Source organism: Oncorhynchus kisutch, linkage group LG17 (genome assembly GCF_002021735.2).
Source record: "Oncorhynchus kisutch isolate 150728-3 linkage group LG17, Okis_V2, whole genome shotgun sequence".
Taxonomy (NCBI): domain Eukaryota; kingdom Metazoa; phylum Chordata; class Actinopteri; order Salmoniformes; family Salmonidae; genus Oncorhynchus; species Oncorhynchus kisutch.
Window position 1 is genome coordinate 54,384,611 of NC_034190.2, and position 19,640 is coordinate 54,404,250.

The following is a 19,640-nucleotide window of genomic DNA, read 5'->3' on the forward strand; positions in this document are numbered from 1 at the left end:
ACTAAACCCTCCCCTTACAGGGCAGTGCAGCCCAGCCAGCCAAAGTGTCTGCGTCTCAGCAGCTGTCGTCATCACCCACCATGCTGGCCAGCCCCACCCAGAGCAGTTGGGAGATGCAGCCGCTGCCCGCCCCAGCCAGGCCTAAGGTCAACAGCATCCTCAACCTCTTCGGTCAGTGGCTGTTTGACGCAGCGCTAGTGCACTGCAAGCTCCACAGCGGCCTCAGCCGAGACCCCAGCATGACTGGTAAGCAATGACTGATCTGACTGACTGATTGCCTGCCTGACTGGATGGACAAGCTTCTACCATTTGTGTGTGTGGGGGAGGTTGGGTTGGATGCATGTCTTTGTGTTGGGTTAAGGGTTGGACTTGTGTGTGTTTTGGGTGGAGTGGGCTGGGGTCAGAGGACTGTGGTTTTTCTTTTTTCTCTCGCACTGCTTTTCACATCTGCTAAAGCACTGTGTGGAGACCACTCTGATATCAGTTAGTCTAATTGACATTCCACTCCACAGAACACTGTAGGATGGAGAATTCAATCTAGATGCACCTTTGCGCATTTCCCCAGTCAGTACATTCAATTTCTCCATCTGCAGTGTTTTATTGCAGTGGTCACAAGATTGTGCATGTGTCTGTGTAGTTCCGTCTTGTGCCTTATGATTGTAGGAGATGACGGCACTATTGTAGGGTTGATTGTCAATCCTGCTCCTGGAGAGCCATAAGCTTAGTAGTGATCTGCCCGATTCGGCTCACCAAGGGCAAGAAGAGATCAGTTGATTTAAGGGTGGTATTCATTAGGGCTCTCAGTCGCACAATGTTTTGCAACTAAAAATGTAAATAGGTGTTTCTTATTGGACAAGTTCAGGTAGTCAGTCCATGTTTCAGTCCATTTTCTTCAGTTTGGTGCCAAATAAATGCGACCCAGGTGTGATGGCACTAAGCTGGGAGAAAGTCCTGCAATACGGCGGTTCTTCATGAACAGGATTGGGGAACACTGATTAAGCACATGTAAAAAGGTAGAAAAGGATCATTATGTCGAGGACTGTCTCTTATCTCGTGTTTTGGTGCTTGTGTCTGTCCTGCATGCTGACTCGTGTCCACCATGTCTGATGTTTAAACAGTTTCAGGATGAAAGGTCATCCATTGAGGAGGAAAAACACAATTCATGCATTTAGAATGAATTGAGAGAATATTGATATGCTTTGATTTCTCTCTCCACTATTTCTGTTATCTTGCAGCCTCTTTTATCCAAATTCTCCTTTCTTATAAATCTTGTAAGTAGGAGCTGCGGCTTTTCTCTTGACTCGCAGTCAGTTCTTTGAATCCTGCTTTGGTTTAATTTCTCCATGGTCATCATCGCCCATCATCGTTACCTTTTACCCCCACCACCGTCATTTGAGCGTTGCGCCAACGTTCTCTCAATGTTCTGCGGGTTGGAAATGGAATGGGAGCACACAGCCTCGCCACTGTCCCGACATAGCGTTGCCAGTTTGTGACCACACCACCATATTCCATTGACTTTATATCTATCGTGGCACTAACGCTTTTTGGTTTGCCCTGAATTCAGCGCATTGTTCTCATATTGTTTCCCCTTGTGTTGTCAGTTCACTTATACGTTTCTAGAATTTTGGTTTGGTGCCTCAATGCATGAAGTAAATGTCTGTACCTTGAGTGACGTCATCATAATGCAAGTACAAGGGAGCTGAGCTGACAGAGATTTTATGCCGATGTCTTCTCACAACTTGTGTTGGGAAAAGATGTTCACGTAAAAGTTTCAAACCTTTAATTCCATTCACTTAGCCCATGATAAAGACCACTTTTTATGGCAAACTCTGTGTCAGACGTCCCTCTTTGTGCGCCTGCTGATTTACGTTCGTACGCGTAAATGTGTGTGAGTCTGTGCGTTTTGTAGCCATTTAGGTTTGTTTTCCTTGTCTCATTTTGTGTCTGCACAGTTTGTGTACAGTATTTACCTCAGTTTGTGTACTTTTAATGTGTATGTGTGTTTGGTCACTTTTTGTGTTTATGTCTTCGTTTCTATTTGTGTGTTTCTATCTGTTTTCACGCTTTCACGTGTGAAGATGTCCCATTCCGGGCTCCTTTCACTCCTGTGTCTCCTTCTGTCCCCTCCACAGCCATAGCCACTCAGGTGGGTCTGGAGCTGAGAAGGAAGGGATCCCAGATGTCCACCGACTCCATGGTGTCAAACCCCATGTTCGACACTAACGAGTTCCCCGAGAGCTACGAGGCGGGCCGTGCAGAGGCCTGCGGTACCCTGTGCCGCATCTTCTGCAGTAAGAAGACTGGAGAGGACATTCTCCCAGTCTACCTGTCCAGGTAAAACGGCAGTTTCATCCTAGCGTGCTGCGCTGCTGTACAGTGGGGCAAAAAAGTATTTAGTCAGCCACCAATTGTGCAAGTTCTCCCACTTAAAAAGATGAGAGAGGCCTGTAATTTTCATCATAGGTACACTTCAACTATGACAGACAAAAATGAGAAGAAAAAAAATCCAGAAAATCACATTGTAGGATTTTTTATGAATTTATTTGCAAATTATGGTGGAAAATAAGTATTTGGTCAATAACAAAAGTTTATCTCAATACTTTGGTATATACCCTTTGTTGGCAATGACAGAGGTCAAACGTTTTCTGTATGTCTTCACAAGGTTTTCACACACTTGCTGGTATTTTGGCCCATTCCTCCATGCAGATCTCCTCTAGAGCAGTGATGTTTTGGGGCTGTTGCTGGGCAACACGGACTTTCAACTCCCTCCAAAGATTTTCTATGGGGTTGAGATCTGGAGACTGGCTAGGCCACTCCAGGACCTTGAAGTGCTTCTTACGAAGCCTCTCCTTCGTTGCCCGGGCGGGGTGTTTGGGATCATTGTCATGCTGAAAGACCCAGCCACGTTTCATCTTCAATGCCCTTGCTGATGGAAGGAGGTTTTCACTCAAAATCTCACGATACATGGCCCCATTCATTCTTTCCTTTAGACGGATCAGTCGTCCTGGTCCCTTTGCAGAAAAACAGCCCCAAAGCATGATGTTTCCACCCCATGCTTCACAGTAGGTATGGTGTTCTTTGGATGCAACTCAGCATTCTTTGTCCTCCGAACACGACGAGTTGAGTTTTTGGTTTCACCTGACCATATGACATTCTTCCAATCTTCTTCTGGATCATCCAAATGCTCTCTAGCAAACTTCAGACGGGCCTGGACATGTACTGGCTTAAGCAGGGGGACACGTCTGGCACTGCAGGATTTGAGTCCCTGGCGGCGTAGTGTGTTACTGATGGTAGGCTTTGTTACTTTGGTCCCAGCTCTCTGCAGGTCATTCACTAGGTCCGCCCGTGTGGTTCTGGGATTTTTGCTCACCGTTCTTGTGATCATTTTGACCCCACGGTGTGAGATCTTGCGTGGAGCCCCAGATCGAGGGAGATTATCAGTGGTCTTGTATGTCTTCCATTTCCTAATAATTGCTCCCACAGTTGATTTCTTCAAACCAAGCTGCTTACCTATTGCAGATTCAGTCTTCCCAGCTTGGTGCAGGTCTACAATTTTGTTTCTGGTGTCCTTTGACAGCTCTTTGGTCTTGGCCATAGTGTAGTTTGGAGTGTGACTGTTTGAGGTTGTGGACAGGTGTCTTTTATACTGATAACACGTTCAAACAGGTGCCATTAATACAGGTAACGAGTGGAGGACAGAGGAGCCTCTTAAAGAAGAAGTTACAGCTCTATGAGAGCCAGAAATCTTGTTTGTTATTGACCAAATACTTATTTTCCACCATAATTTGCAAATAAATTCATAAAAAATCCTACAATGTGATTTTCTGCAATTTGTTTCTCATTTTGTCTGTCATAGTTGAAGTGTACCTATGATGAAAATTGCAGGCCTCATCTTTTTAAGTGGGAGAACTTGCACAATTGGTGGCTGACTATATACTTTTTTGCCCCACTGTATGTGGGCCTATGTGTGGAGGTATCTTAACTCCGCATTTGTGTTAGCTTTCAATTATTCACTATTTGTGTTAGTCTTGAATCTGTCAGGCTCCTCATATAGCTACCCAAATTAATATTTTGACCCGCTGCAAGTTCAATCGCTATGGTTCCTATTTTGATCTGAAGAAACCTCTGTCTTTTCCCCCGCAGGTTCTACATGGTTCTGATCCAGGGCCTCCAGATCTCTGACTTCATCTGCAGACCCGTGCTTTCCAGCATCATCCTCAACTCCTCCTCTCTGTTCTGCTCCGACCTGAAGGGCGTCAACGTGGTGGTCCCCTACTTCATCTCAGCTCTGGAGACCATTCTGCCAGACAGGTGACAATACAATATATATATATTATGTACAATCCTCTAAAACTACGAAACGTGAAACAGGCTCGATGTTGAAAATTGACACTATTGAAACAGACCCAATAGTATATTTTAAATAAAACCTGACTTTATTTGTCAGGTGAACAGGATATAGCAGATGTAAACGGTACAGAGAAATGCTTACTTGAACACTTTTCCTAACAAATGCGAAAGCTAAGTCAGATTTAAAAAATAATAATCACGCATGAATAAACTATTTAGCTGTTTAATAATTGGGGTACAATGACCAAAAACCAGACCATTCTGGTTCTGTGACCATCTGAATGCCATGGAAGTTGTCCCGGGGCTAATAATATCTGTAATGTTAGCTAATGCTATTTAATGGGAATTCCTTGAGCAACCATAGCAAAACAATTCAGATAATTTCTATGCTCTAGAAATAATAATTATAGGGTACTGTCCCCCTCTGCTACAGGGAGCTGTCTAAGTTCAAGCTGTACGTGAACCCCACTGACCTGAGGAGGGCTTCCATCCACATCCTACTGGCCATGCTGCCGCTCCCACACCACTTTGGCAACGTCAAATCCGAGGTATGGAAATTGTTACAACCTTGGCTTTTTTTAAAAGTGTCTGGTGACTACATTACATCATCTAGTCTAGTAAACATGCTTTTTAATATATATTATTTCCCAATACACCTTGATAAGAGTGATACCAGGGCGGCAGGTAGCCCAGTGGTCAGAGCATTGGGCCAGTAACCAAATAGGAATTTGTTCTTAACTGACTTGCATTGTTAAATATAATGTGGTGGACACCAGTTCTGTTAACTTCAGTTGTAGTAATGCTAGCTTGATTTTGTGTTGTGGGTAGGGCGATCAATAGGATTGACTGGTTTGATTGATGTGTAGGTTCTTCTGGAGGGGAAGTTCAGTGATGATGATGGGGCACCCCACGACCAGTCCCTTTCCTTCCTGTCCCTGAGGCTACGTCTTGTCAACGTCCTCATCGGAGCCCTGCAGACAGAGACGGACCCCAACAACACCCAGCTCATCCTAGGTCTGCCACTCAGTACCATTCTCTCTCTCTCCCTCTCTTGCTCTCTCTTGATTTCTTGTCTTTTTTTTTTGTCCCTTACATGTATTTAATTTATACATTTTCATCCTTTCAGGTGCAATGCTTAATATTGTTCAAGACTCTGCTCTTTTGGAGTCCATAGGTGCACAAACTGAAACGGTAAGGCCTTTATGATTTCGGTCAGTGTTGATATGAACCAAACTACCGTCATTGACTCAAATAAACAAATGGCTCAATGGAGTTGAGTTTGGAGGCTTTGCTAACGCGCTCTGTCTCCCTGTGTTTGTACGGTACCAGGGCAGTGTGGATGGGAGCCACGCGGGGCTGAAGGGCCACAGCCGCACCAGCAGTAGCTTCAGCTTTACTAGCGGGGGCAGCACTGGCACTGAGGCCACCAGCCCAGACTCAGAGCGCCCGGCCCAGGCACTACTCCGGGACTACGGTAAAGCTAGTCCTTTAAACTATAACTAGCTTTCTTTAGTATGATAACCATTACTATGATAACTGATTGTAGCCACGTCCCAGACTACAATAAGGACTTACTACCTGCTAACTAGCTAGCGATAGCACAATTGCTATATCTACTGTTACTATGATAACCGATTGTAACCAAAAGCCATTTTCACAAGCAGGCTGTGTTAAGGTCAGACTAGGCATGCTATGTATTGTTTAGCACGATAGCCATACTACAATAATTTTATTTAGCATATTCATTTCACTCAGATGTTGAATGTTGTTGCTGTTTCAATTCACAAGTACTGACACCTGGTCAATGTTCTAGAAATGCAACTGTCTCAATTAACAACACTGTATTTGTCCATAGCCAACGTGGTGAAAGTGATATACAGAGTTAAAAAGCGCTGGGTAAAAATGATCTGTATGTGATGCAAGTACTACACTTGTTTGCTGTGATGCTGTGCTACTGGTCTTGAACTGGAAAAGACTATCCCTCAACACTATATTTGTTATAACTTTATCGCTCTCTAGGCACATGTAGTTATCTTAAAAAGCCATTAATTTTTTTGCTCCTGTGTGAATTCTGTTTTCACCTGTTGAGTTTAACACTTACTTCCGGTTTTACACTGCATCTGATATTTCATATGATTAGTGTATCTTCTGTGTGCTGTGTTATGGAAGGCTACTACATGATCAGATCTTACTGAGGTCATTATTCAGTTAACGAGTCATGGGGTGGTCCATCTATGGTGGTGGTGTTTCGGGGTTTACATCCTCTAGCTTTTACAGATACTGCGGCGGGCCTCCTGGTGCGCAGCATACATCTGGTCACCCAGAGGCTCAACTCCCAGTGGAGGTCCGACATGAGCATCTCATTGGCTGCCCTGGAGCTGCTGGCTGGCCTGGCCAAGGTGACACCACAACAACGCATGCTAGACCTAACTACACAAAACTAGACCTAACTACACTAAACCTAACTACACTAAACCTAACTACTGTACACTATCCTAACACAAGCTAGACCTTGCTTCGAGATGAGGTTGGTGTATACTGAACTTCAATATATTCCAACTCTTTCCCACCGCATCCCCTTTCCCTTTTCTTTCCCACCCCATCTCTAACCTAAGTACCCAAACACATCCCAGCTTTAACATGACTTAAAATACACCGGCCCTAACTTCACCCCAACACACAACCTACCTTCATTACGTATAAATCATTATATTTTTTATTATCACCACTGCACATGCTGAGACATAACACCAGTTCACCACACCAGACCCAGCCACTACCCAACTTCCACCCAGCTGTAAAACACTCTTCTGCAAGGGATAACCCTCAATAAAAAGATAACACATTGAAAAGGAGTCGATTTAAGGTCTAGCATCCACCCAACCCACTGTACATGCACATCTAAAGTGTGTTTCTGGCTCTGCGTCCTCAGGTGAAGGCGTGTGTGGACTCTGCGGACCGTAAGCGTGCTGTCAGCTCAGTGTGTGGTTACATCGTGTACCAATGCAGCCGGCCGGCCCCCCTTCACTCCAGAGACCTCCACTCCATGATCGTAGCAGCCTTCCAGTGTCTGTGTGTGTGGCTGACTGAGCACCCAGACATGCTGGATGAGAAGGTCGGTCACCTCAGTCTAGACTGGATTCCAAACCAGATTGTAAAAGTAAAATGATTCAGCAGATGGCCATATGCCATTTGGACAGTAGGGTGGAAAAAAGTCCTCGTGTTTTCTTGCGCTCACACATGCACATGTTTTCTTCCTGGCACTGATTCTGCTGATAGCAGCTATTTTAAAGGAGCGTCTCCTTGTGTTATGAAACTAATAAGTAGCTTGCTAATATTGATACCCTCGCTAATTCTAGGGGTCCGTAACCTGATTTAAGGTGTGTATGTGAGAAATCAGTGTATGAGGACTGCGTTGTATGTACATGTGCCCAGGAGACTGCAACCTTACCTCAGGTCCAGAGCCAGCTAGCCCAAGCGTATTATTGTTTGTTCAAAATGGTGACCGATATACATATACAGTTGAATTCGGAAGTTTACATACACTTAGGCTGGAGTCATTAAAACTTGTTTTTCAAGCACTCCACAATTTTCTTGTTAACGAACTATAGTTTTGGCAAGTTGGTTAGGACATCTCCTTTGTGCATGACACAAGTAATTTTTCCAACAATTGTTTTACAGATATTATTTCACTTATAATTCACTTTATCACAATTCCAGTGGGTCAGACGTTTACATAAAATAAGTTGACTGCCTTTAAACAGTTTGGAAAATTCCAGAAAATTATGTCATGGCTTTAGAAGCTTCTGATAGGCTAATTGACATAATTTGAGTCAATTGGAGGTGAACCTGTGGATTTATTTCAAGGCCTACCTTCAAACTCAGTGCCTCTTTGCTTGACATCATGGGAAAATCAAAAGAAATCAGCAATCAAAATTGTAGACCTCCACAAGTCTGGTTCATCCTTGGGAGCAATTTCCAAACGCCTGAAGGTACCACGTTAATCTTCACAAACAATAGTACGCAAGTATAAACACCATGGGACCACACTGCCATCATACCCCTCAGGAAGGAGATGCGTTCTGTTTCCTAGAGATGAATGTACTTTGGTGCAGAAAAGTGCAAATCAATCCCAACAACAGCAAAGGACCTTGTGAAGATGCTGGAGGAAACCGGTACAAAAGTATCTATATCCACAGTAAAACAAGTCCTATATCGACATAACCTGAAAGGCCGCTCAGCAAGATCGAAGCCACTGCCATAAAAAAGCCAGACTATGGTTTGCAACTGCACATGGGGACAAAGATCGTACTTTTTGGAGAAATGTCCTCTGGTCTGATGAAACAAAAATATAACTGTTTGGCCATAATGGCCATCGTTATGTTTGGAGGAAAAAGGAGGAGGCTTGCAAGCCGAAGAACACCATCCCAACCGTGAAACACGGGAGTGGCAGCATCATTTTGTGGGGGTGCTTTGCTGCAGGAGGGACACTTCAGAAAACAGATGGCATCATGAGGTAGGAACATTATGTGGATATATTGAAGCAACATCTCAAGACATCAGTCAGCAAGTTAAAGCTTGGTCGCAAATGGGTCTTCCAAAGTTGTGGCAAAATGGCTTAAACAAAGTCAAGGTATTGGAGTGGCCATCACAAAGCCCTGACCTCAATCCTACAGAAAATTTGTTGGCACAACTGAAAAAGCGTGTGCGAGCAAGGAGGCCTACAAACCTGACTCAGTTATACCAGCTCTGTCAGGAGGAATGGGCCAAAATTCACCGAACTTATTGTGGGAAGCTTATGGAAGGCTACCTGAAACGTTTGACCCAAGTTAAACGATTTAAAGGAAATGTTACCAAATACTAATTGAGCGTATGTAAACTTCTGACCCACTGGGAATGTGATGAAAGAAATAAATGCTGAAATAAATCATACACTACTATTATTCTGACATTTCACGTTTTTAAAATACTGGTGATCCTAACTTACTTAATACAGGGAATTTTTACTAGGATTAAATGTCAGGAATTGTGAAACTGAGTTAGTTGTATTTGGCTAAGGTGTATGTAAACCTCTGACTTCAAATGTATACTAAAAAGGACATGTCCCAAACTAATGATTCAACCCAAAACCAAAGGCCACATGGCCACCAAGAAAATAAAAACCTGCAGCCTCCTGGCTCTGCAAGCTTGCACACTATTCGTCTCCCCATTGCCTCCACCTATGGGCTTAATAAGGCTTAACACCCGCCACTGACCCGGTTGGTGCTGCCACCTGGGTATGGTGTGTGGAAGTTTATCCTGGTAGTGTGTTGCCTAACTGTGCTAACACAAAACTACCCACCATATCATAAGTTTAACACTTGCAATAACTGAGATATGTGGTTGTTTTCCCCCCTGCTTAACCTAGTGGGATGCACTTACTGCAAGTAGCTCTGGATAAGAGATTCTGCTAAATGACTAATGAAAAATGTGTCATAACTGAACTTTTACACAGTAAAATGGCTTTGGCAGTAGGTCTATACTCAGTCCATTGTGTTTTATTCAACAGCAATGTGCCAAATTGCAATATGCTTTGTGCTACAGTGGATTTTAGAGTAGACTAACATTTTGTATACACTACCGTTCAAAAGTTTGGGGTCACATAGAAATGTCCTTGTTTTCCATGAAAACATACATGAAATTAGTTGAAAAATGAAGAGGAAATATAGTCAAGATGTTGACAAGGTTGTAAATAATGATTTTTAATTGAAATAATAGTGTCCTTAACTTTGCTTTCGTCATAGAATCCTCCATTTGCAGCAATTACAGCCTTGCAGACCTTTTGGCATTCTAGTTTTCAATTCGTTGAGGTATTCTGAAGAGATTTCATCCCATGCTTCCTGAAGCACCTCCCACAAGTTGGATTGGCTTGATGGACACTGCTTATGTACCATACAGTCAAGCTGCTCCCACAACAGCTCAACAGGGTTGAGACCCGGTGACTGTGCTGGCTACTCCATTATAGACAGAATACCAGCTGACTTCTTCTTCCCTAAATAGTTCTTGCATAGGTTGGAGCTGTGCTTTGGGTCATTGTCCTGTTGTAGGAGGGAATTGGCTCCAATTAAGCGCCGTCCACAGGGTATGACATGGCGTTGCAAAACGGAGCGATAGCCTTCCTTCTTCAAGATCCCTTTTACCCTGTACAAATCTCCCACTTTAACACCATCAAAGCACCCCCAGACAATCACATTGCCTCTACCATGCTTGACATTTCTGCGTCTCACTAATGTTTTTCTTTGTGATCCGAACACCTCAAACTTAGATTTGTCTGTCCGTAACACTTTTATCCAATCTTCCTCTGTCCTGTGTCTGTGTTCTTTTTCCCATCTTAATCTTTTCTTTTTTTTGTCCAGTGTGTGATATGGCTTTTTCTTTACAACTCTGTTTAGAAGGCCAGCATCCAGGAGTTGTCTTCACTGTTTACGTTGAGACTGGTGTTTTGCGGGTACTATTTAATGAAGCTGCCAGTTGAGCACTTGTGAGGGGTCTGTTTCTCAAACTAGACACTCTAATGTACTTGTCCTCTTGCTCAGTTGTGCACTGGGTCTTCCCACTCCTCTTTCTATTCTGGTTAGAGACAGTTTGCGCTGTTCTGTGAAGGGAGTAGTACACAGCGTTGCAATTTCTCGCATGGAATAGCCTTCATTTCTCAGAACAAGAATAGACTGAGTTTCAGAAGAAAGTTATTTTGTTTCTGGACATTTTTTTGCCTGTAATCGAACCCACAAATGCTGATGCTCCAGATACTCAACTAGTCTAAAGAAGGCCAGTTTTATTGGTTCTTTAATCAGAACAACAGTTTTCAGCTGTGCTAACATAATTGCAAAAGGGTTTTCTAATGATCAATTAGCCTTTTAAAATTATACACTTGGATTAGCTAACAACATACCATTGAACACAGGAGTTCCATTAAATATCTGCTGTTTCCAGCTACAATAGTCATTTACAACATTAACAATGTCTACACTGTATTTCTGATAATTTTGATGTTATTTTAAATGGACAAAGAATGTGCTTTTCTTTAAAAAACCAGGACATTTCTAAGTGACCCCAAACTTAAATATGTTAAATATGTGTAGCGTGATGCCTGTGTTTGACGTGCGTCTTTGTCAGGACTGTCTGATGGAGGTATTGGAAATTGTAGAGCTGGGTATCTCAGGCAGCAAGTCCAAACAGGAGCAGGAGGTGAGACACAAGGGAGAGAAGGAGCACAACCCCGCCTCCATGAGGGTCAAGGATGCAGCAGAGGCCACCCTCTCCTGGTGAGGCTCTAAATCCAGCACAATGCACTAAACACCGTGGATGTGTTCATTAGACACCAACTGGAAGGAAAGTGGTTGATACAGGGTGGAACTACCCATACTTAGTCCAATAAGAAATGCTGATTTTTGTTCTGATTCAAAAGGTTTTGCTACAGTGTGCTCTAAAAGAAATGACTGAATTTATGCTCAGAATTTACACATGGTCCATTAATAACTAATCACACAAATTATTAATTGTTTGTTGGTCCCATCTGGGGATCAGTCTAGACTCTTTGAAACCACTATCTGTCCTTCCCCTCCCTCTCTTGTTGTTGTCCAGTATTATGCAGGTCCTGGGGGCCTTCCCATCCCCAAGCGGCCCGGCCTCTACCTGCAGCCTGCTAAACGAGGACACTCTGATCCGCTACGCCCGGCTCAGCGCCACGGGGCCCAGCAACTTCCGCTACTTTGTCCTGGACAACTCGGTCATCCTGGCCATGCTGGAGCAGCCACTGGGCAATGAGCAGAGTGAGTGTGCTGCGTGTAAAACCGTCTTCTAAAGCAATAATTCACTTTGGTTATGATTTACTGTGGTACTAGCACGGTTGTTTATAACCACAATAATTCACGCCCACTCATGTATTATTGCTTTAGTAACGTTGTCCTTTATGGTATTGATGATTCTTTTCGTTCTTTATATTTATTTACAGTTTGTAATATTGTTGTATTTGATGTTTGTGTTACTCAATTTGACTCATGTTGTAAAGTGAACAGTACTGAGACTGATACATAAATGCAAATAGGATAGTGTCTTATGACAGTGAGTAGGCATCTCAGTGGCAGGTGGCTAGTCAGGTGGCAATTTTGGCTCAAACTATTAGTTGGTTTCCACTTTCACTGGGAGCCCGGTGTAACTGCTTCTGCTGTCTTCTCAGACCCCAGCCCGTCAGTGACGGTCCTAATCCGGGGCATGGCCGGCCGACACGCTTGGACTATGCAACTCTTCCACCAGCCCAGAGGAGCACGGGCCAACCAGAGGGTGAGAGGAGTTGGCCCACTGTGCCACCTTGGTCTGCCAGTTTTACACACTCACTCCGTACTGTGAGTGTGCTAGCATACTAAACTAATGGAGCCAACTCCAGCAACACCATCCAACAGCAGAATAGAGGCCATCACCAAGAGCAGGCACCATCTGAAGCTGTCAAGATTAGACTACTCTCCTTTTAATTTTAATTTTATTTTTATGAACTCTGATCTACTTTTTTGTCTATACACTGCATGCTGTGAATGTGTACAAGACAGCCTAATAAATTGTATTTTATATATATATATATATATATATATATATATATATATATATATATACACACACACACACACACACACACACACACACACAGAGTGCCTTGCAAAAGTATTCATCCCCCATGGTGTTTTTCTTATTTTGATGCATTACAACCTGTAATTTAAATTGATTTTTACTTGGATTTCATGTAATGGACATACACAAAATTGTCCAAATTGGTGAAGTGAAATGCTCCAGAGTCTGCAACACCACTAAGTAAGGGGCACCACCAAGCAAGTGGCACCATGAAGACCAAGGAGCTCTCCAAACAGGTCAGAGACAAAGTTGTGGAGAGTTGTACAGATCAGGGTTGGGCTATAAAACAAAGTCAGAAACTTTGAAGGTCCCACGGAGCACCATTAAATCCATTATAATTTTTTTTAAAGAATATGGCACCACAATAAACCTGTCAAGAGAGGGCAGCCCACCAAAACTCACAGACCAGGTGCAAGGAGGGCATTAATCAGAGAGGCAACAAAGAGACCAAAGATAATCCTGAAGGAGCTGCAAAGATTGGAGTATCGGTCCATAGGACCACTTTACGCCATACACTCCACAGAGCTGGGCTTTATGTAAGAGTGGCCAGAAAAAAGCCATTGCTTAAAGAAGAAAATAAGCAAACACATATGGAAGAAGGTACTCTGGTCAGATAAGACTAAAATGGACCTTTTTGGCCATCAAGAAAAACACTGTCTGGCACAAACCCAACACCTCTCATCACCCTGAGAACACCATTCCCACAGTGAAGCATGGTGGTGGCAGCATCATGCTGTGGGGATGTTTTTCATCAGCAGGGACTGGGAAACTGGTCAGAATTGAAGGAATGATGGATGGTGCTAAATACAGAGAAATTGAGGGAAACCTGTTTGTCTTCCAGAGATTTGAGACTGTGACAGAGATACATCTTCCAGCAGGACAATGACCCTAAGCATACTGCTAAAGCAGCACTCGAGTGGTTTAAGGGGAAACATTTAAATGTCTTGGAATGGCCTAGTCAAGCCCAGACCTCAATCCAATTCAGAATCTGTGGTATAACTTAAATATTGCTCTACACCAGCGGAACCCATCCAACTTGAAGGAGCTTGAGCAGTTTTGCCTTGAAGAATGGGCAAAAATCCTAGTGGCTAGATGTGCCAAGCTTATAGAGACATACACAAATAGACTTGCAGCTATAATTGCTGCAAAAAGTGGCTGTACAAAGTATTGTCGTTGGGGGGTGAATACTTAAGGTTTCTTGTTTTTTTGGTATTTCTTGTTTTTCACAATAAAAAATATTTTGCATCTTCAAACTTCAAATCTTCATCTTTACACATGTTGTGTAAATCAAATGATTACAACCCCCCCCCCCCCCAAGGGGGTTCATACTTTCGCAAGCCACTTTGTGTGTGTGTGTATATATATATATATATAATCTCAGCCAAAAAAGAAACGTCCTCTCACTGTCAACTGCGTTTATTTTCAGGAAACTTAACGTGTAAATATTTGTATGAACATAAGATTCAACAACTGAGACATAAACTGAACAAGTTCCACAGACATGTGACTAACAGAAATTGAATGTGTCCCTGAACAAAGGGGGGGTCAAAATCAAAAGTAAAAATCAGTATCTGGTGTGGTCACCAGCTGCATTAAGTACTGCAGTGCAACTCCTCCTAGTGGACTGTACCAGATTTGCTAGTTCTTGCCTTCCACCAAGGCACCTGCAAGTTCCCGGACATTTTTGGGGGGAATGGCCTTAGCCCTCACCCTCCGATCCAACCGGTCCCAGACGTGCTCAATGGGATTGAGATCCGTTTTCTTCGCTGGCCATGGCAGAACACTGACATTCCTGTCTTACAGGAAATCACGCACAGAACGAGCAGTATTGCTGGTGGCATTGTCATACTGGAGGATCATGTCAGGATGGAGGAAGGGTACCACATGAGGGAGGAGGATGACTTCCCTGTAACGCACAGCGTTGAGATTGCCTGCAATGACAACAAGCTCAGTCCGATGATGCTGTGACACACCGCCCCAGACCATGACGGACCCTGCACCTCCGAAATGATCCCGGTCCAGAGTACAGCCCTCGGTGTAACGCTCATTCCTTTGACGATAAATGCGAATCCGACCATCACCCTTGGTGAGACAACTGCGACTCGTCAGTGAAGAGCACATTTTGCCAGTCCTGTCTGGTCCAGCGACATTGTTGCCGGTGATGTCTGGTGAGGACCTGCATTACAACAGGCCTACAAGCCCTCAATCCAGCCCCTCTCAGCCTATTGCGGACAGTCTGAGCACTGATGGAGGGATTGTGCGTTCCTGGTGTTACTCGGGCAGTTGTTGTTGCCATCCTGTACCTGTTCTGCAGGTGTGATGTTCGGATGTACCGATCCTGTGCAGATGTTGTTACACCTGGTCTGCCACTGCGAGGACGATCAGCTGTCCGTCCTGTCTCCCTGTAGCGCTGTCTTAGGCGTCTCACAGTATGGACATTGCAATTTATTGCCCTGGCCACATCTGCATCCTCATGCCTTCTTGCAGCATGCCTAAGGCACGTTCACACAGATGAGAAGGGACCCTGGGCATCTTATTTTTTGTGTTTTTCAGAGTCAGTAGAAAGGCCTCTTTAGTGTCCTAAGTTTTAATAACTGTGACCTTAATTGCCTACTGTCTGTAAGCTGTTAGTGTCTTAACTACCGTTCCACAAATGCATGTTCATTAATTATTTATGGTTCATTGAACAAGCATGGGAAACAGTGTTTAAACCCTTTACAATGAAGATCTGTGACGTTATTTGGATGTTTATGAATTATCTTTGAAAGACAGGGTCCTGAATAAGTGCAGTTTCTTTTTTTGCTGAGTTTTTATTTATTTATATATATATATATATATCCTTATCCTCTATATATATATCATACACATATCCCATCTTTTTGGTAGCTGTTTACACCAGCAGTTAATACTAATACTAAACAGTAAAGAATACACCACTGTTATTAAAACTAACACAACTGTATATAATAATTCCTTGCTCTCCTACAGCAGGTGTTTGTCCCTGAGGGCCGCCCAGCGCCTAACAATGACGTGGGGATTCGCTACACTGTCAAGCAGAGGCCCTTCCCTGAGGAGGTGGACAAGATCCCCCTGGTCAAAGCCGACGTCAGCATCCCAGACCTGGACGACATCGTTAACAAAGAGGTGAGATGGACCGAACCGCACCACAACCCCAATAGTTAGGATACCATAGGGTAAAGTGCCAAAACTCTTGATAATCCTACTTTTCGTATCCTCTCCTTCACGACTAACAATTTGAAAGTACCTTGATAGGTTTTCATGTTAGTTCTTTCACCTATCCAGTTCTTTCAACTATCCATGGTCATGAAGGAAGTAAAGAATGCAAGTAGAGGAGGGTAGGTGAGTGTATTCAAACACAGTCCTTATCAGTGCTAAAATGTAGTGCAATATAAGCTATTTCTAAAGTGAATTACTTTACAAGAGAACATTTGGCACAGAGCATGAAGAGAGTAAAAGGTGTTTATGGAGACTTAATATTATTTGGGTATATTGTTGTTGTGGAGTCAAGTGTCTTCTGTGAACTGACAGGATGAAGCGAGTGTGACATACACACTGAAGAATAATCACCCACATGTGAGTTGTCCCATCTTTCAGGAGTCTGAGGCAGGTCAAAGGTTAACCAGATCAAAGGTTAACCAGATCACTGATGGGTAGAAAATGGAGAATACTCACATTGTTACTCCCTATCTAATCTGGGTTACTGGGGGCTCTATTATATCAAAGCCAGAACACTGTTGTTTTGCCTTTATTATGCCACTCCGATATTAATAGAGCCTTTAGACTAACATTGATCTATTCTTGATTTCAGTGGTTTTGGTAGAGGTATGGTTGTGGCAGAACTTGGTTTCATTACATTGTTTAAGATTATAGGGTGGGTACAGTTTCAGGTACATACACTAATATATTTACAAACCTTATACAATGTGAGATTTGAGTGTGTGTTAGGATTGGGGTCAATTTCATTTACATTGTGACTCACCACCTGGATTCGGTTTTATGTTGCAACATTTTACATTTTGTTTTTTACATTGGATAAAAGTAGAGACTGCTACAAAATGGTATATCACACTGCATTTTTGAGGAACAATGGGAAAGTAATTCTGCTTTGAATGTTGATAAACTTGTAAACTCACTTTTGAGAAAATGGCCTTTGAATGTTTTGGTATCTAGTGAAGAGCTCTTTGTCTACACCCATTCAGCATTGTTCACACCCTCTTAAGCTTTAGCCCCACCCATCTCGTTTCGCTCGCGGAGCGTTTAGAGCGCAAACTTGATGCTCTGGCCGATGATTTGTTTACCTCTGGATAAAATGAAAACAGCCTGAGCAGCTCTGCTGGCAACAATTTCATTGCGCTTTTTTGCGACGTTTACTGACACCGGCCATATTCATCGGGTGTTGTAGACTTTATTTGATTTATTTTACCTTTTTTAACTAGGCAAGTCAGTTAAGAACATATTCTTATTTTCAATGACGGCCTAGGAACAGTGGGTTAACTGCCTGTTCAGGGGCAGAATGACAGAACAGGCAGACAGAACAGATTTGTACCTTGTCAGCTCGGGGGTTTGAACTAGAAACCTTCCGGTTACTAGTCCAACACTCTAACCCTAGCTTAAGACATGTACAGTGGGGCAAAAAAGTATTTAGTCAGCCACCAATTGTGCAATAATTTGCAAATAAATTCATAAAAAATCCTACAATGTGATTTTCTGGATTTTTTTTCTCATTTTGTCTGTCATAGTTGAAGTGTACCTATGATGAAAATTACAGGCTCATCTTTTTAAGTGGGAGAACTTGCACAATTGGTGTCTGACTAAATACTTTTTTGCCCCACTGTAGCTAGCTAGCTAGGTAAACAATGAACCTTGCTGGGTAAACAATGTGTAAGATCACACACATCACGTAACGTTAGCTAATGACTGCTAAGGTTAGCTAGTTAAACAACAATTAACACAGTGGCAAATCATGCCGTTACTACCCTGCATGAATATGCTGGGAGCTAACCAACCAGGTTGAATGTTATCTAGCTAACATTAGGCTCTAACTAGAAAAGCAAACGGCTCTGGGATACAAATAATATCAGATAGGCAGCCAGCTAATGTTAGCTAGCTAGCTAACAATATACTTTAGCTTGAATTAAAACCACTTCCTGTCAAAATGAGAAACGTGTAACATCTGAGGAATTAGCTAGCTAATGCTAGCCTTACCTTACCTGTATACATCATCATGCGTGATGGACGCGTTTCCCTGTCACGAATGCCATGCCACAATTGCCCTTAGTTTGAAGATGTAATCCGGAGGCAAGATGTTTTCTCCATCGCTTTAGCTATCATACTTTAATTCCGCAGATTTCAAAACTTAATCCTCCAGAAAGTGGAGAGCAACACTTATGCAGCTCCACTACACACTACATTAAAAAAGGCTGCATTTGACAGGATTACCAACACAGACAGACCAGCTCAAATAGACAGAACCTTTCTATATGGCAGATCAATCTTCTCTCCTCTCTCTGCATGTCCAGCCCGCTCATTACCTCAGCCAATCAGGGCTAGTGGGAAAGTTGTTGTCTTTTTCTGTGGCTTAACTAACAAGGCTCATAATTTAAATATTGTTATTCGTATTTACAGATGACATACAAGTTTGTTATTAAGGCACATCAAAGTTCACATGTTCGAGAAGGCATTTCTGCTAAAAACCTCTTTTTTTTTTTTACTGTGAAGTCGTGACCTGCGACATACGCCTAGTTTCCTGAATCGGGTCACAATTCCGTTAAGACATTTTGTTTCATAGGAATTTCAGTTCACTTCCTGAATTTAAATCCAATTTAACCTAACCCTGGTGAGTGCTTTGCATCCTTATAGTTGCCTCCAGTCACACAAACTTGACCTTGTCCGTCCTCCTCTCAGCTGGGGATGCAGCATGATAGGCTGCGCAGCATGATGACCAAGCAGATTGAGTATGAGTGTTCCCTGGAGCGCCACAGCGAGGACGTCTGGAGTTCCAAGTCATTCCCAGACCCCCTGACTGACTGCAAACCCCCTCTGCCCGCCCAGGAGTTCCAGACAGCCCGCCTCTTCCTCTCTCACTTTGGCTTCCTATCTCTAGAGGCACTGAAGGTTTGGAACTGTAGTTTCTTAGTGGTCAGAACTGAAGTTTATGTCAGTGGTTGGGAACTGTAGTTTGTCAGTGGTTGGCCACTGTTGTTTATGGAAAATGTTATAATTTATCTTAATTCTATGTTTGGTCTCTCTGCCTAGCCTTCTGTCAGCTACCGTCTTGCCTTCACTTATCGCAAAATCCAGTTTCTGGGTTTGATTGAAAAGGGGCCATAGCTCTAAAGCATGACCTGTTCATGTTGTACTGACTCTCTTACTTCAGGAACCGGGCAACAGCCGTTTACCCCCTCACCTCATCGGACTGGAGTCCTCAATGCCAGGGTTCTTTGATGACATCGCCTACTTGGACCTGTTGCCATGCCGACCTTTTGACACTGTCTTTGTGTTTTACGTGAGGGCGGGACAGAAAACCAGCCACGAGGTGAGAACTTATTACTTTTGATGAATTTTCTCATGCCAGTTGACACAATTTTTGTAGTGATCCACTGTGT

At 43.2% G+C, this 19,640-nt stretch overlaps 1 protein-coding gene across 4 annotated transcripts in view; it reads left to right on the forward strand.

The window, feature by feature from the left end:
- Window positions 1-19,640, forward strand: part of LOC109907913 (ral GTPase-activating protein subunit beta) — a 41,835-nt gene that overhangs the window by 16,138 nt on the left and 6,057 nt on the right. For 2 of the 4 annotated variants that reach the window (XM_031794095.1, XM_031794096.1), the window contains exons 9-23: window positions 21-246; window positions 2,133-2,334; window positions 4,144-4,311; window positions 4,784-4,898; window positions 5,217-5,364; window positions 5,477-5,541; window positions 5,680-5,824; window positions 6,628-6,749; window positions 7,283-7,465; window positions 11,506-11,654; window positions 11,974-12,161; window positions 12,569-12,672; window positions 16,003-16,158; window positions 18,940-19,149; window positions 19,412-19,570. In XM_031794095.1, coding sequence (XP_031649955.1) covers window positions 21-246; window positions 2,133-2,334; window positions 4,144-4,311; window positions 4,784-4,898; window positions 5,217-5,364; window positions 5,477-5,541; window positions 5,680-5,824; window positions 6,628-6,749; window positions 7,283-7,465; window positions 11,506-11,654; window positions 11,974-12,161; window positions 12,569-12,672; window positions 16,003-16,158; window positions 18,940-19,149; window positions 19,412-19,570 — 2,340 coding nt within the window. The remainder of the gene's footprint in view (window positions 1-20; window positions 247-2,132; window positions 2,335-4,143; window positions 4,312-4,783; window positions 4,899-5,216; window positions 5,365-5,476; window positions 5,542-5,679; window positions 5,825-6,627; window positions 6,750-7,282; window positions 7,466-11,505; window positions 11,655-11,973; window positions 12,162-12,568; window positions 12,673-16,002; window positions 16,159-18,939; window positions 19,150-19,411; window positions 19,571-19,640) is intronic. The other 2 variants (XM_031794097.1, XM_031794098.1) reach the window with 1 other exon arrangement.